At 40.7% G+C, this 23,548-nt stretch overlaps 1 protein-coding gene across 4 annotated transcripts in view; it reads right to left on the bottom strand.

Annotated features, from left to right (window-relative positions):
* Nucleotides 1-23,548, bottom strand: part of MYO6 (myosin VI) — a 305,891-nt gene that overhangs the window by 13,007 nt on the left and 269,336 nt on the right. For 2 of the 4 annotated variants that reach the window (XM_088471590.1, XM_088471596.1), the window contains exons 29-32: nucleotides 17,595-17,636; nucleotides 14,664-14,693; nucleotides 13,040-13,078; nucleotides 1,949-2,052 (exon numbers count right to left, since the gene is read on the bottom strand). In XM_088471590.1, coding sequence (XP_088327716.1) covers nucleotides 1,949-2,052; nucleotides 13,040-13,078; nucleotides 14,664-14,693; nucleotides 17,595-17,636 — 215 coding nt within the window. The remainder of the gene's footprint in view (nucleotides 1-1,948; nucleotides 2,053-13,039; nucleotides 13,079-14,663; nucleotides 14,694-17,594; nucleotides 17,637-23,548) is intronic. The other 2 variants (XM_088471603.1, XM_088471612.1) reach the window with 1 other exon arrangement.

Here is a 23,548-nt window from a genome sequence, read left to right as displayed (position 1 = left end):
ACAGCCCCATACTATTATCCCTCCTCCACCAAACTTCACAGTTGGCACAATGCAGTCAGTCAGGTAACTTTCTCCCGGCATCCGCAAACCCAACCTCACCCATCTGGCTGCCAAACAGAGAAGCGTGATTCGTCACTCCACAGAGCACGTTTGCACTGCTCCACAGTCCAGTGTCTGTGTGCTTTACACCACTCCATCCGACACTTGGCATTGGACTTGGTGATGTGAGGCTTGCATGCAGCTGCTCGGGCATGGAAACCCATTCCATCAAGCTCCTGCCGCACAGTTTTTGTGCTTACATTAATGCCAGTGGAAGTTTGGAACTCTTCAGCTATGGAATCAGCAGACCGTTTGAACTTTTACGCACCATGCCACTTAGCAGTCGTCGACCCCGTTCTGTGATTTTACGTGGTCTTCTGCTTTGTGGCTGAATTGCTGTTGTTCCTAAACGCCTCCACTTTCTAATAATATCACGAAGTTGACCGTGGAATATCCAGCAAGGATAGCATTTCACGAACCGTCTTATTGCAAAGGTGGCATCCTATCACAGTACCACGCTTAAAGTCACTGAGCTCTTCAGAACAACCCATTTTGTATTACAAATGTTTGCAAATGGAGACTGCATGGCCATGTGCTTGATTTTATACACTTGTGGCAACGGGTCTGATTTAAACACCTCAATTCAATAATTAACAGATGTGGGCAAACACTTTTGTCCATATAGTGTGTGTGTATAATATATATATAATAATTCCATGGAGTGCACTCCAGTCTTCATACAAAAAATGTTTTGTCCCATATTATTCCATATCAATACAGAGCAGCATCAACGTTTCGGTCTTGCGCATGGACCTTTGTCAAGGTCCATGCTGCTCTGTATTGATATGGAATAACAAAAAATTTGTATGAAAGCTGGTGAGTGCAATCCTGGAATTGTTTTCTATTTTTGTAAGGATTTTTTGTCCTATTTGGGTAGCACCCCAGCACATTATGAACTATGACGTGAGTGTGGATCAATTTGGAGATTATATATATATATCCCTGACGAAAATTCGAACATGAATTGAAATGTTGGAACCTATCTGCATGTCTGCAGTTTTTTCTGTGTATTTCTATGAAGCCCAGAGAGTGCCGCCGAATTGCTGGGAGGAGTATTATATTATTTTATATATATATATATATATATAATTATATATATATATATATATATATATATATATTTGACCTTTTCAATTTCACATTCTTGCCTCCATGTTTTCATATGTTTCCTCTGAGTACTCCATTTTCCTTCCATAGTCCAAAAGCATTCTGATAGGTTAATTTGATTCTCACAAAAATAAACCCTATATATACACATACACACACACACACATATATATATGTGTGTGTGTGTGTGTGTACACGTGGGTCTTATTTAATAAGGAGTGGTATTTTTGTTATCACTTGTTACTAATCTAATCTTAAATGGTGCACCAACCAATCAGCTCCTAACTGTCATGTTTGAAAAAGGGCAGCTAGGCGCTGGTTGGTTGGAGCACCATTTAAGAATAGTAACGAGTAATAACAAGAATATCACCCATTATTAAATATGCCCCATTAATTGAAAACTCCACTGGGGCAGGAACTGATATGAATGGCCAAATATCCTGTGTACAAGTGTGCACTATATAAATAACTGTTAATAAACAAATGAATAAATGACTACCTGCTGCAAATAAATCGTACAAGTACTAATGACAGATATGATGGAGGGAATGCATTATTTTCTGTTTAGCTGCTTCTTCACACTTCCACAACATTTTCTTTTACAATACTAAATATTGTACAGTTAAAAAAAATAAAAACTACTGTATGTACTCTTCCCATAATAGGCAGTAGCAATAATGCTTTCATTTTTCTCCTTAATGACTTACGGCTTATAGTGTATCAGCCAGTTCTGTTGACTTACCACATGAAGTATTGATTGCATCTCTGAGTTCTGCGTATTTCCATTTGCTTAAGTCATGCTTTTTGATGCTGGCAGCAGATTTTGTAGCTTGAACTTGCACCCCTCTGCAATAGTAGCACACAGGAAAATTATTTATGCAACATTTAAAACTGACATAATGGGGAAAAAGTGCAGCTGCTGACACATCACACAAATAAATCAGACAACTCATCTTGGGCCAAATTAAATATACAGTGCATCCGGAAAGTATTCACAACGCTTCACTTTTTCCACATTTTGTTATCTTACAGCCTTATTCCAAAATGGAATAAATTAATTTTTGTCCTCAAAATACTAAACACAATACCCCATAATGACAATGTGTAAAAAATTTTTTGGAGATTTTTGCAAATGTAATAAAAGAACAAAAAAACTAAGAAATCACACGTACATAAGTATTCACATCCTTTGCTCAATACTTTGTTGATGCAACTTTGGCAGCAATTAAAGCCTCAAGTCATTTTGAATATGATGCCACAAGCTTGGCACACCTATCTTTGGGCAGTTTCGCCATTCCTCTTTGCAGCACCTCTCAAGCTCCATCAGGTTGGATGAGAAGCGTCAGTGCACAGCCATTTTCAGATCTCTCCAGAGATGTTCAATCGGATTCAAGTCTGGGCTCTGGCTGGGCCACTCAAGGACATTCACAGAGTTGTCCTGAAGCCACTCCCTTGATATCTTGGCTGTGTGCTTAGGGTCGTTGTCCTGCTGAAAGATGAACCGTCGCCCCAGTCTGAGGTCTAGAGCGCTCTGGAGCAGATTTTCATTCAGGATGTCTCTGTACATTGCTGCATTCATCTTTCCCTCTATCCTGACTAGTCTCCCAGTTCCTGTGGCTGAAAAACATCCCCACAGCATGATGCTGCCACTGCTGCTTCACTGTAGGGATGGTATTGGCCTGGTGATGAGCAATGCCTGGTTTGCTCCAAACATACGCCTGGCATTCACGGCAAAGAGTTCAATCTTTAGCCCATCAGACCATAGAGTTCTTCATGTGCATTTTGGAAACTCCAGGTGGGCTGCCATGTGCTTTTTTACTAAGGAGTAGCTTCCATCTGGCCACTCGAATATACAGGCATGGTGGATTGCTGCAGAGATGGTTGTCCTTCTGGAAGGTTCTCCTCTCTCCACAGAGGAATGCTGTAGCTCTGACAGAGTGACCATCGGGTTCTTGGTCACCTCCCTAACTAGGGACCTTCTTCCCCGATTGCTCAGTTTAGACGGCCGGCCAACTCTAGGAAGAGTCCTGGTGGTTCCGAACTTCTTCCATTCATGGATGATGGAGGCCACTCTGCTCACTGGGACCTTCAAAGCAGCAGATACTTTTCTGTACCCTTCCCCAGATTTGTGCCTTGAGACAATCCTGTCTTGGAGGTCTACAGACAATTCCTTGGACTTCATGCTTGGTTTGTGCTCTGACATGCACTGTCAAGTGTGGGACCTTATATAGACAGGTGTATGCCTTTCAAAATCATGTCCAGTCAACTGAATTTACCACAGGTGGACTCCAATTAAGCTGTAGGAACATCTCAACGATGATCAGTGGAAACAGGATGCACCTGAGCTCAATTTTGAGCTTCATGGCAAAGGCCGTGAATAATTATGTACATGTGATTTCTTAGGGTTTTGTTTTTTTTATTATTAAATTTGCAAAAATCGCCAAAAATCTTTTTACATGTTGTCATTATGGGGTATTGTGTGTAGAATTTTGAGGACAAAAATTTATTTATTCCATTTGGAATAAGGCCGTAACATAACAAAATGTGGAAAAAGTGAAGCGTGAATACTTTCCGGATGCACTGTATTTAGCAATACAAGAATTTAATATTCCATCCTCCATGATGTTTAGCTGCAAAGAAAACAGTCACAGTACAATTATATAACACGACAGAAAACAAAGTATCTAATGCATCACAATTAGACTATGGCTTTAAATGTAATTACAAATAATTTGATAACTATAGTCATGTGAAACATCATGGCTTACTTGTATAAGAAATCCATGATTCTTGTAAATTTTTAATAAAATATACCAGATTTTGCAATCATATAAAGTACTTCATTCGAGACATAAATTGCTTTCAAAATATGGGAACTTTATCAACTTAAGGAAAAAACATGGGCAGACATTTCCAACCAGTATTCCAAAACAATATTTTTGAAATGATGACACAGCTAATCAGGGCCGCCATCAGGGGGGGACTGTGGGGACTCCAGTCCCGGGCCCGGAGAGAGAGGGGGCCCGGGTAGCGGAGGTGTGAAATGCAGTGATGTGCGATACCGCACATCACTGCTGAAATGCACCGGGGGCAGCCAAAGAACTAAAGAGACTTGATGGCATTTAATACATGGAGCCGGCCGCAAGCCAATCACAGCAGCTCGCGGAACGGCAGCCAGCCAATCAGCAGCGGCCGCTGCTGATTGGCTGCAGTTCCGCGAGCCAATCACAGCTCACGGAACAGCATCCAGCCAATCAGCAGCGGCCGCTGCTGATTGGCCGGCTGCCGTTCAGCGAGCTGTGATTGGCTTGCGACCTGCTCCATGTATTAAATGCCACCGAGACTCTTCTTCTCTTCTCTGGCAGCTGCCGGTGCATTCTACCAGTGACACGCGGTACCTCACATCACTCTGCACTGGCTGTCCAGGTAAGTGTCCAGGTAAGTTTGGGCTCTTTTGTAGGGAGGGAGTGCCTAATGTATGTATTATATATATATATATATATATATACACACATACATACAGAGTGTGTGTGTGTATGTGTATATATATACAGATATATATATATATATATATGTATGCATATATACAGTGTGTGTGTATATATATATATATATATATATACACACACACAGTATATATACAGTGTGTGTGTGTATGTATATATATATATATATATATATAATCATCACACACATACATGTGGGTAAGTGCTGCTATATCACTTGCTGTGCAGACACTTGCATGCTTTTAAGTTAATATAGCTAAGCACCAGAGGCTTTTGTTTGTGTATGTTATATATATATGTGTATGTATGTGTATATGTGTATATATATATATATATATATATATATATACACACACACACACACACACACACACACACACACACCATCTTGTGCTTAGATATATTAAATTAAGAACATGCAAATAAAAATGTCAGCACAGCAAGTAATATAACAGAACTTACAAATGATTAATCTGTGCCTCCAATTGGCCCAGCCTTCCCTGTCTCTCACCCCCAAAGTAGCTCCATCCACAGCTCCGCCCATTTCTGACCCATACCCCGGGGCGAGGGGGGCCCTGCCTAATTTGTCAGTACCGGGCCCCACCATTTCTGATGGCAGCCCTGCAGCTAATTACCACCTTCCCGGACACCAAACATTGGAATGGAGTATACAGTAGTACGCTTTTATGCAAGAATATCTTGAACAACGACAGGCAATAAATACACTGTTCATGGAGATTACCCAAACAACCATTCCTTTACTGTACATATACTGATCCAAGATCAACTTTATTTACAAAGTAATTTCCCATGGCTTTATACGTGAAGGGTCAGCTTTTACACTGCAAACCATCTTCTTCACACTTTATAGTTAAACAGGCAAATTCTCAAGGCTTTATTACCAACAGTCCTCTAAGAACATTTAATGTTACATAAAAACATCCTGACTTTTGGAAACATCCTTGTATAAGGAGAATGCTTCTAAAATTCATGGATACACAGGAAAATGCGCATGATGGAAAGAATATAAACATCAATACAAAATCCAACCAACTTCCACCTTAGGGTCACTCAAGCAGTATTTTTGGTAAAAACTTAAACATTAAGCTTTAATAGTAATTTTGTGGATTTAGATATTTTTATTACACGATTCAAGGTGCACCTAGGAATGTAATTTCCCGCACAAGTGGAACAGAAAAAGTAGAACATGCATCATCTCAAAAGAAAAGGTTGAGGTTTAGTTTCCAGCACCACTGAACATCAAATGAAGTCCATCTAAAAATGGGTACTGCTTTTTAAATGTTTTTTTCCTCGCTCAGTGGCTCATTTAAGCTCTTCAGTGCTAAGAACATGTGGATCTTGCCCATCAAAAGTACTCACTCTCGACACTGCAGGATTTCAAATGGGAGAAAAAAAAATAAAAAATAAAACTTGCATAATAAGTTTCCCCTACTGCTAGATGGAGAAGGGGAGGGAGCGGGTCAGTACAGTGTCCACATGATTGGCCACTCAGAGCGGTTTACTCACACTTCAGCCAATCAGATGCAAAAACAAATTTCCTAAATCTCAGACAAACCTCCTTTCAGCTATTTGCATTGCCTTTTGACTAGCAGCAGGTTGTTTAACACCTAACAGTTTTTTTTATTCCTATTAGATTATTTCAGGATAGAAGTTTAACAAATATTAGAATTAAAGGTTAGGGTGAATCTTTAATTCTAACAAATTGCTGTTTCCTATTAACAAAGCAGGGAATAAGTTTGTTTGTGGAGCTTATCGTGCATGTTTTTGTACTGTGAATATGCTAAAACTGAGTCATGGGTAATGTAAAGTCATACACATTTCAATCGCATCTACACTTACAGATGGGCCCAGCTAGTTTGTTGCTCCATACGCCATATAGCATGCCCTGCATCTCGCGCCACACGGTACGCCTTGAGTCGTGCCTTTCAGTATTAATCGCAACGTAACGTACCATGGTGCTGGAAAAAGTTATAGCATGTAATACAACTTATTGTCCACAGGTGTCGCTTTTCCTAAACTACACTGTGCATGCATCCGATGTCCAATGCATTTCCTGTATCACCGCCCGATGATTGGCTGACAATCTGTGATAGTACAGAGTTTTCGTCATGGAATCAGGGCTGTAGGAGAATGTGTAATAAAGTTTTAAATCATTACAGTACAGTATGTGTGCGAGTCCTGTACTTTTTAAGAAATATATTTTTTATATTTTTGTCTCAGGGGCAGAAATAGGGGTCACACGCACGCACAGCTTTCAATGAGACGGGATGAATTAATATTCACTAATGCTCAGGTACTGTGTCTGAGCCCCTGAAACCTGGCACTCGAGCCCCTGCACCCCAACACTGTATGGGTGTGTCACTGCAGGGTGCGGGGCAGTTGTGGAGTAATGTAGTGCCTTCAGTACACTACTGCAACATTATTGAACAGAAAATCATATGGTCTCATTTGAAACAGGTTGCTTTTTGAGTCCCTGAACCCCAACACCTGTGCCTCTGACCTGTCTAAGCCACTGACACTGAAAGTGCATCTGAAACCCGACATTCGAGTCCCTGCACCCCATAACTGTATGTGTGTGTGTCATTGCAGGGTGTGGGGGAGTTGTGGAGCAATGTAGTGCCTTTAATACACTACTGCAATATTATTGAACAGGAAATCATGTGGTCTTATTTAAAACGGAGCTTGCGTTTGAGTCTTTATAAAAAAAAAAAATGAGGGCAATGAATCTAAAGTAATCATGATTACAAAATATTATTGAGCTACGTTGGGAATTGAACCCGGGACCATGGCCTTGTAAAACGACCACTGTAACCACTAGGCCAGGGGTTCCCAACCACAGTCCTCAAGGCACACTAACAGTCCAGGTTTTAAGGATAGCCATACTTGAGCACAGGCAACTTAATTAGTTACCTCAGATATTTTGATTAAACCATCTGTGCTTCAGCATGGATATCACAAAAACCAGGACTGTTAGGTTGGGAATCACTGCACTAGGCCAAGGAGGCTTTCAAATCCATATACTGAATCCTTGTGCACTCCACCCACCCGCTGCCGTTACGCTTTTAAGTTTAGATGGAGAACGCAGTGAGGAAAGGGACGGAGGGGGACCACAGGACAGAGCTGAGTGTCTAGAGGATGGGGGAAGGTAAACGCAGTGATGTACACTGTAATCATGAATTTTATTTGTGTGGTGTGGTGGGGGAAGTGCATAGCCAGCCCTGAAGTTACAAGTTATGTAGCCTAGTGTAAATGGATCTGAGAAGAGCCTGGGGGGAGGGTGGGGGAAGGCAAAAAATGTACCTACTTTAATAAATAATAATAAAAAAACAACTATTTTCTTCTGTAAATGAATCAGCATTTTGCAGTTGTGATACAGTAATGAGAACTCATTAGCTGCTAATGTATTGGTTATATTGTCATAACACAATGGCAATTGCACTACTACTGTATACAGTACTGTATTGTGTGCTGATTTGTGTCCCGTTCAATGAGCTACTGCAAGATTGTCCCAAACGTGATTGGGCCGCTTGTCAGGGATACAGTATCCATCCACTTCTACAGTATGGATAGACGGGTACAAATGGGCGACACAAACATGGTATACACAAAAAAAAGCCAACACATGATTTTCATTTTATGTTTTTCTTAGTATAATTTTTTTTTTTTTAGCGTTAAGATTTGGTCAAACGGTCGACACAAAAATGGTCGCCACTTTAATGCATTTATATATATATATATATATATATATATATATATATTATTTAGGTTAGGGGGTTGGTGAAAATGTCGACAAAATTGGTCAACGCAAATGGTCGACCCATGATTTTGTTGTTATTTTAGGGTTAGAGTTTGGTCGAAAAGGTCGACAAATAAATGGTTGACATATTATTTTAAAGATTGATATTACTTTTTTATGGTTAAGGTTTGGTTAAAAGGTCAACACAAAAGTTGTTGACACAGAATGATTATTTGACTTTAGGGTTTGGGTTAGGTTTAGGGATATTTCATCTCATTGAAAGCTGTGCTTGGGTCTCACCCCTGAATCCCGAGACCTTGTACCTCATCACACTACTGCAACATTATTGAACAGGAAATCATGTATTCTCATTTAAAACTGAGCTTTCGTTTGAGTCCCTGAACCCCAACACCTGTGGGTGCGTCTAAAACTCAATTAGTGCGGATGGATCCACCACTGTACTTTATATATATATAAAAAAAAAAATTATATATATATATATATATATATATATATATATATGGAATTAATCTAAAGTAAATACGAAATAAAATTGGGCTGTGGTGAGATTTAAACCCTGGACCACGGCAATGTAATACCACTGCTCTATCACTAGGCCAAGAAGGTTTTCACATGCATCTACTGAATCCTTGTGCACTCCACCCACCTGCTGCCATTAGGGAGGGCGCAGTGAGGGAAGCATAATACTTATGATGATAATAAAAATGTGTTTTCCTTTCAAAATTTTATACTAGTACATGTAAACACATAACCCCATCATTAGTAAGTAATAATTCATCCCGTCTCATTGAAAGCTGTGCGTGCGTCTCATTAATTTATCGGTGATACCGTCATAACAACACGGCAATTACACTGCACAGTACTGTAGGTGTACTGATTTGCGTCCCGTTCAACGAGCTTCTGCAAAAAGATTGGTTGTGCGACATGCAACATGCAAATACTGTACACTGCGTGAACCTGATTGGCCCGCTTGTCAGGGATAATTTATCACTTCTACAGTATGGTATTCAGTAGTATAAATTTCATCAGCGGAGCACTCGCCACCCAGTAGTTAAGTGGTATATTATATGCCATGGATTCTGTTACGTTGTAGAATGCCACGGTGCGCCACAGTACAGCAGTCTCGCAACGTTACATGGCGCAACTCAGATGCCTAAATGTCGTGCTATGAGCAACAAACAAGCAGGGCCCATCTGTACATTTGAATAAGTGTAATTGGGTTGTAATGAACTGTAAGTTCTCAGAGTGTGTGTCAAAACAACTGCAGGCTATGCAGCATTGGCCAAAAATCGGTCTCTTTCCAGGTGTATCTTTTTCACTTAGTACAGGATGAGTGCAACTGTGCACTGATAATGAGGATTAGTAGCAAACCAAGCGTACAGATCACCTGAGGATTCGCTCAATTCTGTAGATAGGTAAATATAAGCATGTTTTACATAAATGCAGCTTGGGAACAACATACAGTATGACTGATTTCCATCCAATTTTGCATGAAGCCCTATTTCGGCCTCTTTATTTACTATCGTTTGTGGAGCAGTAAGTTCTGAAAGGGCATACTGGAGCTGGTAGTTTTACAAGTGCCAGCCTGGGGATGAAGACTTTGGCTTTTGGGACTTGCTACAGCTCGTAGTTCCACCCACTTATTGATAATCAGTATTTTACATATTGCTCCCATCCCCTAAAGGGTGGTTGGAAGGATCAGCAATGACAGTCACCACAAAGCTAGTTTTCACAATGTGAGAGAAGTTGCCAGCAAGCAATATGAAAAGGTGACCCCATTCTGTGGTTTTCCCTGCTACAGTGTGAGCAGCCGAGGCTGGCATAGTCTGGTCAGGGTCGCCTGAGAGAGCAACCTTTTTTTTATTTGCTAAACTTTATGATGATATCCAGGGCATCTCTTAAATTTAATTGTTATACTTCATTTATGAAGTTCCAACATATTAGCCAGCACTGTACACTGAGTAGATAAGAAAACAAAAATACAGGGTACTACCTGATCCAACCAAATCCTCCCGTCGAAAAGTACCAGTATCATTATTTTGACCCAAATATGCATAAGTATAGGTAACCATAAAACCACCCACATTTGCACAAAAGCCGGCATATAACTTCTTTAACATAGATAATCCTATGTGCAAAAAGTGTGTTAAAACTTGGGATTCAAAAGGATTTAGTTTCCCTAAACACTGTGCTGTTCTTTGAGCCATAAGAACCAGCAAATATGACAAATAACTGCCTTCCATTCTAAAACATACCTCCCAACATTATAAATCCCAAACACAGGACACGGCCATATCTCCTCCAAAAAGGGAGCACAGGTGCATCATGTTAGGACCATGATTATGTCACAATGGGTGTGACAATGCCTCCAGAGGGGATATAGTTCATATCCTGGTGGTTGGGATATCGGCACTCAGAATGTTGGTGCCGGAATCCTGACACCAGCATCCCAGCGGTAAGTATTGTGGTCAGGGGGAAGGTTAGGCACTAGGAGGAAGGTTAGGGATAGGCTGCGGGTTAGGTTTAGACTGTGGGGAGAGTTAGATTTAGGATACTTGCCGAATGTCGGTATTCTAACCATGTCGGGATGCTGGCGTCGTGATTCTGACAGTCGGGATCCTGAGCGCAGACATCTTGTACCCAGCAGACATCTCGTACCCAGCCCCTCCAGGGCATAGCTAATCCTTCTGAAGCACTAATCTATACTCCCTCAAAGAAAAAAAAAAAAACCCTTCAAGTGCATGACCCTCTCATTTAATGTTCCCCTCCCGTGGGAAGGGCAGAAAGCTTCATCCAATGATTACTGTTGGAACAGTTTGGATGTATAAGGGAAGGAGTATTAACGTGTAATTTTTCATGAATACGAAATACAATTATATGTCTAATCTATATGGTTCATAAAGGGACCTAAATAGCTATTTTAAACTGCAGGCCATTTACCATTCCTTTACAGACATGAAATATTGTATGTACATTTATTCATAGGATTTCCTTAGCTATTGCTCTGCCAGCATTTATTTAATTATAATGTATTATTCAGGATAAATGCCCTATTGCAATGCAACCTGTTCATTAACAATAATGCACAACAAATTCAGCACAATGACGAGTTAACACTACACTGTATTTGTGGAGTATAGTTCTGCTACAGGGCTCGCACTTTAATCAGTTACTTCATGTCAATGTCATGTCCTGTCTTGTGCAGGACACAAAAACAATCCCTGCTAAACACTACCTAATGAGCACTGCAAATACTGTTACATTATTATTACCACAAACAGTTGTCTGTTTTGGACTGTATCTCACAGTAAGGCATCTAAAATGGGAATACAGATAACTAAATCAGTATGCATACTAGGTTGTTGTTAGGGGAAACAGTATTGCAGAGAATATCATTCATACTGTATATTCAATTATTTAGGATGTGTACAAAGCATTTGCTAGTTATGGCACAATTACTTTTTAAACTAGAGTCAATGAGTTTTTACATTTTGTACACTATTAGGCCTCGTACACATGAGCATTTAAATCTAACACTCAACGCATGTCAACAAAGCTAAGATCGTCCTAGATCTAAATCTCCTGTCCTGCTGGAAATTCCATGCGCATCCAAGCAATAACAGCTGCAGAAATAGGGTGAGGCTCCAGAAAAACTAGTACAACTAATACAAGACACAGTAACTGTAATATCAAACACGCCTCTATAAAAGTTTATTCAGATCGCTAATGGGGATGTGGCGTCTGGAATCCCGGCTCCAGAATCCCGACGGTAAGTAATAGGGTTAAGTACTAAGGGAGGGTTAGGCTGCGGGAGAGGAGGGTTAAGGTGAGGCTGCAGGGAAGATGGGTTAGGGTGAGGGTTAAGGTTAGTATACTTACCTACTCCTGTCGGGATTCTGACTGTCGGGATGCCACTGTCGGTATTCTGACCGCCAGGATCCCGTACCCATCCCCTTCGATGGTATAGATGAAAAATTATATGAGCGATTGGCCACATAAGCTTACTGGCAGGTGACCACTTCACTACAATTTTAACGTTTTCTGCAACGTTCATCATTATATACACTATATAGTGTATATATACACTATATTGTACAATATAATAGAGTTCTACTGAAGCTCTAATAAAATATGCGTTAAGAACACTGTATTAATGGAAAGTACAACAGTTTTTTCCCCTCGATTCAATGTCTGTATTAGGCATAAGAGATACAGAAACAAACAAAATCTGCCGTTTGTTCAAAGAAAAAGGCCAGGTTAGCACTGGATGCAACAAGGTCAACTGTTTTTTTTCACTGTAGAAAAATAAATATTGATATACTCTTTATTGCTTTCCTGAAAAAAAGAAAACCATTAGAAATTATGTTTATAAAGGAATTACCAACAGTGCAGAAAAAAATTATAGAATAATTTGGCATCATTTTTTTTAAAGGAAAATCTCTCATTGAAAAGTGATTCAATTATATATATATATATTTTTATGATGAAATTGAGTTATGTGTTTTAATTAGAATTGTGTACCAGACAAAAAAGTGATTTTCTCACCAACCTAGACAAAATGTCTGTCATTTCTTTGGCCATTTCATCCCTACAGAAAAGGTTAATGAAAAAGACAAAACAGGGGTTGATGTATAAATGAGACATCATCATCAGCAAAGCACTAGGAAGAAAATCAGCGTTAAACAGAAAGCATGTGTACTACGGTAATTACTATATGTATTCAGAGTAGTCAGGGACACAGACTTTAGCTACTGACAAAGAGTGCCTCACCAGCGGTTATTGTGCTGCATTCTGTCCTAGTGAGTGGCTAGAAGAGCAACCACTTACTGTGGCTAATCACCTTAGCTTCCTGCTTGGAAGGGTAATTAATATGATGATCTCTTCTCTTGTCAGTATCTGTCCAGGCCCCACATTTGCTATATCTATACAGGTCTTCTTATGTCATGTAGTCTGATATATTATCCATATAGTATGAAAATATAATATGTACAGCGATGGAAAAACTGTTACAAAGGTAAAAAAAAAAGAAGTTTGATACTGACTTGTTTATGATAATTATACATTGTCAATGTAGATTTCCTCCGCCGTTTGGTAAAAATGGGCTGGCTTTTACAAATACAAGGACTGAGAATGCTGTACACATACCAGTATTTGTCATTACTTCATTTTAAATCTTTAAGCAGAGTGAAGTGCTTGTAGAGACACTTTCAGCCTTTTGTCTAGAGATCAAGGCTTATCATTACATTCATTCAGTGCTTGATTGGCTCTTGTGACAAATAAGCCATTTGCACTTGAAGAGGCTTGTACTGTCTCTGGTTTGAGGTCATTTTTACGCAAGTAAAAAGTATCATCACTTCTAGCTCGATCTGTTGAATTATTTTTAGTATTGTTTATGTCAAACAGAAAACGTTCAAGTTTTATACACCCATTTAATGATTAAAGTATACAAAACACAGTACACAGATGTGTCCCCATACATATAGCCTCCTTACAAGTAAAACAGCCCTTCCAGCGTGACTCGGTAGCACTGAGCATTTTTTCGTGTGACTTTTACCCTTAGAATGCATCTTATTCACAATACAAGCGATACAAATAGGACGCACAGCTGCTGACACAGTAACGTAGCATTTCGCACTGCAGATATAACCGAAGTCACACACAGAATATAGGCATGACGCATATCAGTTTAATCAGCAGAAGCTGCTTGTGCATTCTGTTCTGTTTGCAAATGAGACACATTTTAAGGTAAAAAATCATACAGAAAGACGCTCTGTGTTACTGAGTCGCACAGCGCTCACGCGCTGTGTGTAACGCGACTTGTAGCGCATGGAGGATAGATGTTTGTGGACACATCCTCTTTACAAATCCCCATATTTATTTTCAGCATAAAAGTAATTTAAAATATAATTATTCCATTACATTTAGTCACCGTTCTTATAATTCCATAATGTTGCTGTTAAGATTTCAATAAAAAAGGACTCTGAATATCATTTTACAAGGTGTCATACAAATAATAATGTCAGTTTAGCAGACAAACTTCTTTTTGTAATTAATCCAATAATTGATTAATTGCAATTTATAATTGCATCTGCATAAAAGTGTACAAGGCACAGGGAAAAAAAAAGAATACCACTTGGTCAATAAAATAGAAACAATTCACATGGAAAACATACATTGTCATTTTGGCCTTTTCTCCACCAGCTCTGGAAATAGAAAACAGGAAAAGTAAGTGAAAATATATATATAATATATATATATATATATATATATATATATATATATATATATATATATATACACACACACACACACACACACACACAAATATGGATTTTCTGGCACTCACTGCATACTGCGGAATTCTGACCATACTGCGGAAATCTGACCCCGTTTGCCCTCCGTCACGAAGATGATGGCAACCACTATCTTCATCACACAATCGGCGGCACTCAGGGATTGAAAGACACAAGACTACCGGGTACCAAAAGCCAACTTTCAATGCTGTCACATTTTTATCATTGCCCTGATGAAATTGTGCCAGCATTGAAATGTTAGTGTCTGCTACCTGGTGGTCTTGTGTTTCTTTCAATCCCTGAATGCCACGGATTGTGTGACTTCACACACACATTATATATATATAAATTTCTCCAAGTCCAGCACTCACATCTATAATAGTCTCCAGCGCAGGGATGCACTCCAGCCACACCAATCCATGTTCCAGATAGCAGGCAAAAATATCAATCCCAAAGGATGCACTCACCATTTAGATGTAGCCAAAAAGTAGTTTATTCCAATCTTATATCAGAAGGCCGAAATGGCAACGTTTTGGTCATATCAGACCTTTCTCAAGCCAACAGCATATTTCAACAATAGCAGCAATCGAAGGTATGCAAAATATACAGCCAAAGCTCCAATAACTGTCTTACCTTACCATTGGAGCACCATAAATACCTGCAGTAATCACATCCACCTGGTCTGGATATGACCGGAACGTCGCCATTTCGGCCTCTGATAGAAGATTGGAATAAACTACTTTTTGGCTACATCTAACTGGTGAGTGCATCCTTTGAGATATATATATATATATATATATATATACATACACACACACATATATACACACAAATAAATATATATATGTATACACACACACACACACACATATATATATATATACAGTCAGGTCCATAAATATTGGAACATTGACAGAATTTTCATATTTTGGCCTCTATTCACCACCACAATGGCTTTGAAATGAAACAAACAAGATGTGCTTTAACTGCAGACTTTCAGATTTAATTTGAGGGTAATTACATCCAAATCAGGTGAACGGTGTAGGAACTACAACGGTTTCTATATGTGCCTCCCACTTTTTAAGGGGCCAAAGTAATGGGACAAACTAAACAATCCTAAATCTAACTTTCACTTTTTAATACTTTGTTGCAAATCCTTTGCAGGCAATTACAGCCTGAAGTCTGGAACGCATAGACATCACCAGACGCTGGGTTTCATCCCTGGTGATGCTCTGCCAGGCCTCTACTGCAAATGTCTTCAGTTCCTGCTTGTTCTTGGGGCATTTTCCCTTCAGTTTTGTCTTCATCAAGTGAAATGCACGCTCAATCGGATTCAGGTCAGGGGATTGACTTGGCCATTGCATAACATTCCACTTTTTAGCCTTAAAAAACTCTTTGGTTGCTTTTGCAGTATGCTTCGGGTCATTGTCCATCTGCACTGTGAAGCGCCGTACAATGAGTTCTGAAGCATTTGACTGAATATGAGCATATAATATTGCCCGAAACACTTCAGAATTCATTCTGCTGCTTTTGTTAGCAGTCACATCATCAATAAATACAAGGGAACCAGTTCCATTGGCAGCCATACATGCCCACGCCATGACACTACCACCACCATGCTTCACTGATGAGGTGGTATGTTTTGGATCATGAGCAGTTCCTTTCCTTCTCCATACTCTTCTCTTCCCATCACTCTGGTACAAGTTGATCTTTTTCTCATCTGTCCATAGGATGTTGTTCCAGAACTGTAATGGCTTTTTTAGATGTTGTTTGGCAAACTCTAATCTGGTCTTCCTGTTTTTGTGGCTCACCAATGGTTTACATCTTGTGGTGAGCCCTCTATATTCACTCTTGTGAAGACTTCTTTTGATTGTTGACTTTGACACATATACACCTACCTCCTGGAGAGTGTTCTTGATTTGGCCAACTGTTGTGAAGGTGTTTTTCTTCACCAGGGAAATAATTCTTCTGTCATCCACCACAGTTGTTTTCCGTGGTCTTCCAGGTCTTTTGGTGTTGCTGAGCTCTCTGATGCATTCTTTCTTTTTAAGAATGTTCCAAACAGTTGATTTGGCCACACCTAATGTTTTTGCTATCTCTCTGATGGGTTTGTTTTGATTTTTTAGCCTAATGATGGCTTGCTTCACTGATAGTGACAGCTCTTTGGATCTCATATTGAGAGTCGACAGCAACTGATTCCAAATGCAAATGTCACACCTAGAATCAGCTTCAGACCTTTTACCTGCTTAATTGATAATGAAATAACGAGGGAATAGCCCACACCTGTCCATAAAATAGCTTTTGAGTTGATCGTCCCATTACTTTTGGCCCCTTAAAAAGTGGGAGGCACATATAGAAACCGTTGTAATTCCTACACCGTTCACCTGATTTGGATGTAATTACCCTCAAATTAAATCTGAAAGTCTGCAGTTAAAGCACATCTTGTTTGTTTCATTTCAAAGCCATTGTGGTGGTGAATAGAGGCCAAAATATGAAAACTCTGTCAATGTCCCAATATTTATGGACCTGACTGTACACACACATAAATTCAGATTTGATGATTCCCCCGTGTATCACTTCTACATTGATTCAAAATAAAATTAGTAATAATTAAGAAATCCTATTAATAATTAGTTACAGAATCCTCAGAAAAGTCATTGTATCAGTAGTATCTTTATGAATTTTGTAATTGCCTATTTATCTGAAATGATCTGTAACAACAACTTTAAATTTCCATTTTGGTTGAAATCACACATGCAATTCTCACATAATTACAAAATTCAAGCGTGCATAGAAGAAATCTCTTCTTACTTGGTATAAGCAGCAGCGGGCTGAATGAGTTCTGTTTTTACGCTGCAGAAATAAAGTTTAAGGTGTATATTTTTACCAGTGTAATAGAAATGTACAGTTATTCACTTCAATAAAAGTTGAAGTGTTGGATTCCCAATATTAATTGTAAAACATACAACTTACTATGGAAGATATAGTACAAAAAATACATATTTATAGTTTTATACACAGTATTAATGTTTTTTTTTTCCAAGACATACCTAAAACCAGCTGATAAATGTAAAAAAAAAAAAAAGATGACCAAAGTCCATGTAACCTGCATGCTTATTAGCTGGGGGTGGAACTTGATAATGTACATCAGGGATGGGGAACCTCAGGCCCGGGGGCCGTATAAAGCCCCCGGAATCATTTGGTCAGGCCCTCTGAGCTTTATTCTGCTAGCCTCATCTGGCTAGTAGGGTGGCTAGAATGGCACCCTGCAGCCAGAAGCTATGCAGCAGTGCTGCCAGGAAGCTTCAGATAGTCAGACCGCTGACCTTACAGCTCCCCGAAGCATCCACAGGATGCTCTGGGCATTGCTGTAATCACCGGCGATTGTAGCTCCGCCCCCGTGTGACATCACACGGAGGGGTCGTGGCCTGCACCGGCCCCGCGAATAATATTTTATAAATCAAAATGGCCCTCAGCAGAAAAAAGGTTCCCCACCCCTGATGTACATCATTCAAGTGGCTGTGACAAATGTGTACAGGTTAAGTCTCCCATATTCAAAGTGCTTGTGACCAGAAGTATTTTGAATATCGGATTTTTCTGTATTTCAGGTTATTTGCATACCATAATGAGATATCTTGGGAATGGGACCCAAATCTAAACACAGACTGCTTTTTTGTTTCATAACTTGTACATCTTATACGTATAGCCTAAAAGGTAATTTTTTATGACATATCCCCACTGACTTTAAAGGTTAGTGTGGGAGGTCTCAAATTATCTGGGAGTCCCTGGGCCATTCCAAGTGAGAAGGCAACTATGGTTACCAGCTGGAGGAGCTGCCCGAGCTGCTGGAGCCCCTCGCGTCAGTTGCGGTCCGCCTGCTATCCACTGCACATGTGCAAAAAAGGATCTAGATCTCCTGTCCTGTACTGCTTATCACAGTTCCATGTTCCAGCAACCACATGAAGTAACTGCTAAGAATGGTATAAATGGATAGTACTTGGGGTTTCATCTTCAGCTTTGCATAGCTCTGATATCTTTGCAAATAACTAGTGTTGCTAGCTTGAAAACTATGTTTTCTATAAATTATGATAAGTATTCAAAATTAGCTTCTACTATAATCATATGTCTAAATGTATGGACACACTGTAAAGCAAATGGACTTTGTTCATTGCAATATAAATTGACCTTGTTTTTCAGTTAAAGCAGCATCTGCCAACATGTATTTCTTTCAGGTCTTCTCTCCTCCGGGAAGAGATTAGCTCTCTCACACATGAAACGCATTTATTAAACCGCTATCTTTACAGACCACACAAGTTATGTCAGAAATTTCAGAACCCACAGTGGAAGTCTACAAACTGCACAGAGAAGGCCCTCAAATACCTCACAAAGTAACACTGAACAACAGATCTCTCCTAATGTCACAGGAGTGCTAATGAGACTTGGGTAAATTAAGAAGTATAAATATTAATGGTTTACTAGTTAAATTTCGCTTTGCAATATCATCAGGCTGCAAAAAAATAGGAAGCTTTAGAATTCACAAGTTTCTTCCTGCTATGATCTATTTTATGGTGTTGATTTGAAAGCAGAGACAAGTTTCTCTCCCATGCAGAAACATCGTAAATAAAATGGTTCTATCTACACGTGTTTTGCGTATATGTTTCATTTTTTTAAGAATATTCAGCACGTAGACGGGTTTTGTGTGGTGTGTGTGTGCAAGCACACAGGTGTGTTAGGGAATATAGGTTGTAAGCTCCAATGGCACAGTGCCTCCTTTGAATGGCAATTATTCTCTGTACTGCGCTGTGTAATTAGTGGCGCTATATAAGGGAACTATAATAGTAATAACCCTAAACTTCCTAGTAAGTTAGTTTTATCTATTTGGGGTATACACATGTGTTCTTGTTAGGGGTGAGCGGGTTCGGATTTCTGAAATCCGAACCCCCCCGAGCCCCCCCGATCCGAGTCCGATCCGAATCAGGCTCGACTTTTCCCGCCTGACTCGGATCTGAAATCGAGGCAAAACGTCATCATCCCGCCTTCCGAGTCTCGCGGGTTTTGGATCCTATATAAGGTACCCACGTCGGCGCCATTTTCTCACTCGGCTGTGGACAGTGAAGAGGGAGGGTGGGAGTTAGGGCTGTGTAGTGTAGTGTAGTGTAGTGCTGCTGTTGTCCACTACTTCAAAGTCCATAGGGGCTGGCTGTGTTGTGCTGTGCTGCTGTTGTTAATAGGGGCTGTGTCCACTACTTCAAAGTCCATAGGGGCTGGCTGGACTGTGTTGTGCAGTCAGTTCTCCATAGGGGCTGTGTCCACTCCAAAGTCCTGTGCAGTGTCCCAGTCCTAAAGAGGTGCTGTAGTGTTGTCCAGGGGGTGCTCTGTCCATCAGGGGTGCTCCCCCCAAGTGCTAAAAAAATAATATATTTTCTGTGTTTGTGAATTGTGTGCGCAGTAGCCGCACGTGCATCAACAAAGTAGTGCCAAGCGTGCGCCTGTGTCATAAGTAAAGGGCCGGCTGGCTTGACCGTTAAAGGGTGCTGTAACCCCCGAAAGTACACTCCAGTCCAAACCAAAAAAAAATAATTTTCTGTGTTTGTGAATTGTGTGCGCAGTAGCCGCACGTGCATCAACAAAGTAGTGCCAAGCGTGCGCCTGTGTCATAAGTAAAGGGCCGGCTGGCTTGACCGTTAAGGGTGCTGTAACCCCCGAAAGTACACTCCAGTCCAAACCAAAAAAAAAATTATTTTCTGTGTTTGTGAATTGTGTGCGCAGTAGCCGCACGTGCATCAACAAAGTAGTGCCAAGCGTGCGCCTGTGTCATAAGTAAAGGGCCGGCTGGCTTGACCGTTAAAGGGTGCTGTAACCCCCAAAGTACACTCCAGTCCAAACCGAAAAAAAATTATTTTCTGTGTTTGTGAATTGTGTGCGCAGTAGCCGCACGTGCATCAACAAAGTAGTGCCAAGTGTGCGCCTGTGTCATAAGTAAAGGGCCGGCTGGCTTGACCGTTAAAGGGTGCTGTAACCCCCGAAAGTACACTCCAGTCCAAACCAAAAAAAAAATTATTTTCTGTGTTTGTGAATTGTGTGCGCAGTAGCCGCACGTGCATCAACAAAGTAGTGCCAAGCGTGCGCCTGTGTCATAAGTAAAGGGCCGGCTGGCTTGACCGTTAAAGGGTTCTGTAACCCCCAAAGTACACTCCAAACCAAAAAAATATATATTTTCTGTGTTTGTGACTTGTGTGCACTGTGGCTGCACGTGCATCAACAAAGGAGCAGCGCCAAGCGTGCGCCTGTGTCCCATAAGTAAAGAGCCGGCTGGCTCATTTCTTAAAGGGTGGTGTAACCCACAAAGTGCACTACTCTCCAGCAAAAATAAAAAAATATTTTCTGTGTTTGTGTGCGCTTTAGCCGCACGTATATATATCAATATAACATAAATGGAGGACCAAACTTTCTCTGATAAAAATAAAATAGGGAAAGATCAAGAACCACTTCCTACTAGTGCTGTTGCTGCTGCTGGGAGTTGTTCATCATCCCAGAGAGGAAGTAGGAACATCACTACTTTTACTAAACAATTGACCCTCCAACAGTCCCTAGCGATGAGGATGAAGTACGACAGCAGTCATCCTGAAGCAAAACGTATAACTGAGGCCTTGACTGCTATGTTGGTGTTAGACGTGCGTCCGGTATCCGACATTAGTGCAGTGGGATTTAGACAATTGATGGAGGTAGTGTGTCCTCGGTTCCAAATCCCGTCTAGATTCCACCTGCATCCTCAAAGCAGCAGCGACAAGCGTGCGTCTGTCTGTTAAAGGGTGGTGACACCCTCAAAGTGTGCTACACAAACAATTAAAATATTGTTCTTTTTTTTTCTGTCTTTGTGAAATGTGTGGGCTGTAGCCGCACCTGCATCCTTAAAGCAGCAGCGACAAGCGTGCGTCTGTCTGTTAAAGGGTGGTGACACCCTCAAAGTGTTCTACACAAACAATTAAAATATTGTTCTTTTTTTTCGGTCTTTGTGAAATGTGTGGGCTGTAGCCGCACCTGCATCCTTAAAGCAGCAGCGACAAGCGTGCGTCTGTCTGTTAAAGGGTGGTGTAACTCTCAAAGTGCTCCAAAAAATAAAAAACTATTTTTTTTATGTGTTTGTGACTTGTGTGCGATATAGCCGCACTTGCATCCTCAAAGCAGCAGCGACAAGCGTGCGTCTGTCTGTTAAAGGGTGGTGACACCCTCAAAGTGTGCTACACAAACAATAAAAATATTCTTCTTTTTTCTGTCTTTGTGAATTGTGTGGGCTGTAGCCGCACCTGCATCCTTAAAGCAGCAGCGACAAGCGTGCGTCTGTCTGTTAAAGGGTGGTGACACCCTCAAAGTGTGCTACACAAACAATTAAAATATTGTTCTTTTTTTTTCTGTCTTTGTGAATTGTGTGGGCTGTAGCCGCACTTGCATCCTCAAAGCAGCAGCGACAAGCGTGCGTCTGTCTGTTAAAGGGTGTTGTAACTCTCAAAGTGCTCCAAAAAATAAAAAAAATTTTTTTAATGTGTTTGTGACTTGTGTGCGATGTAGCCACACTTGCATCCTCAAAGCAGCAGCGACAAGCGTGCGTCTGTCTGTTAAAGGGTGGTGACACCCTCAAAGTGTGCTACACAAACAATTAAAATATTGTTATTTTTTCTGTCTTTGTGAATTGTGTGGGCTGTAGCCGCACCTGCATCCTTAAAGCAGCAGCGACAAGCGTGCGTCTGTCTGTTAAAGGGTGGTGACACCCTCAAAGTGTTCTACACAAACAATTAAAATATTGTTCTTTTTTTTCGGTCTTTGTGAAATGTGTGGGCTGTAGCCGCACCTGCATCCTTAAAGCAGCAGCGACAAGCGTGCGTCTGTCTGTTAAAGGGTGGTGACACCCTCAAAGTGTGCTACACAAACAATAAAAATATTCTTCTTTTTTCTGTCTTTGTGAATTGTGTGGGCTGTAGCCGCACCTGCATCCTTAAAGCAGCAGCGACAAGCGTGCGTCTGTCTGTTAAAGGGTGGTGACACCCTCAAAGTGTGCTACACAAACAATTAAAATATTGTTCTTTTTTTTTCGGTCTTTGTGAAATGTGTGGGCTGTAGCCGCACCTGCATCCTTAAAGCAGCAGCGACAAGCGTGCGTCTGTCTGTTAAAGGGTGGTGACACCCTCAAAGTGTGCTACACAAAGAATAAAAATATTCTTCTTCTTTTTTCTGTCTTTGTGAATTGTGTGGGCTGTAGCCGCACTTGCATCCTCAAAGCAGCAGCGACAAGCGTGCGTCTGTCTGTTAGAGGGTGGTGTAACCCTCAAAGTGTGCTCCACAAACAATAAAATTATTCTTTTTTTTTTTCTGTCTTTGTGAATTGTGTGGGCTGTAGCCGCACTTGAATCCTCAAAGCAGCAGCGACAAGCGTGCGTCTGTCTGTTAAAGGATTACATCGGTGACAGCATCCAAGTAGGCATGTCAGACAGTCCGTACCTGTACTGGCAGGAAAAAGAAGCAATTTGGAGGTCCCTGTACAAACTGGCTCTATTTTACCTGAGTTGCCCCCCCTCCAGTGTGTACTCCGAAGGAGTGTTTAGTGCAGCCGGGAACCTTGTTAGCGAAAGGCGTAGGAGGTTGCTTCCACAAAATGTGGAGAAGATGATGTTCATAAAATGAATGATCAACTCTTCCAGGGAGACCAGCCTCCAGAACGTACAGAGGGACCTGTGGTGCCAGCAGGGACGAATTAATACTCTGTGAGG

The sequence above is a fragment of the Taudactylus pleione genome, unplaced genomic scaffold (genome assembly GCF_031769625.1).
Source record: "Taudactylus pleione unplaced genomic scaffold, aTauple2 ptg000015l, whole genome shotgun sequence".
Taxonomy (NCBI): domain Eukaryota; kingdom Metazoa; phylum Chordata; class Amphibia; order Anura; family Myobatrachidae; genus Taudactylus; species Taudactylus pleione.
The sequence above is the reverse complement of the archived record's forward strand: the minus strand, read 5'-3'. Positions and strand labels throughout refer to the sequence as shown.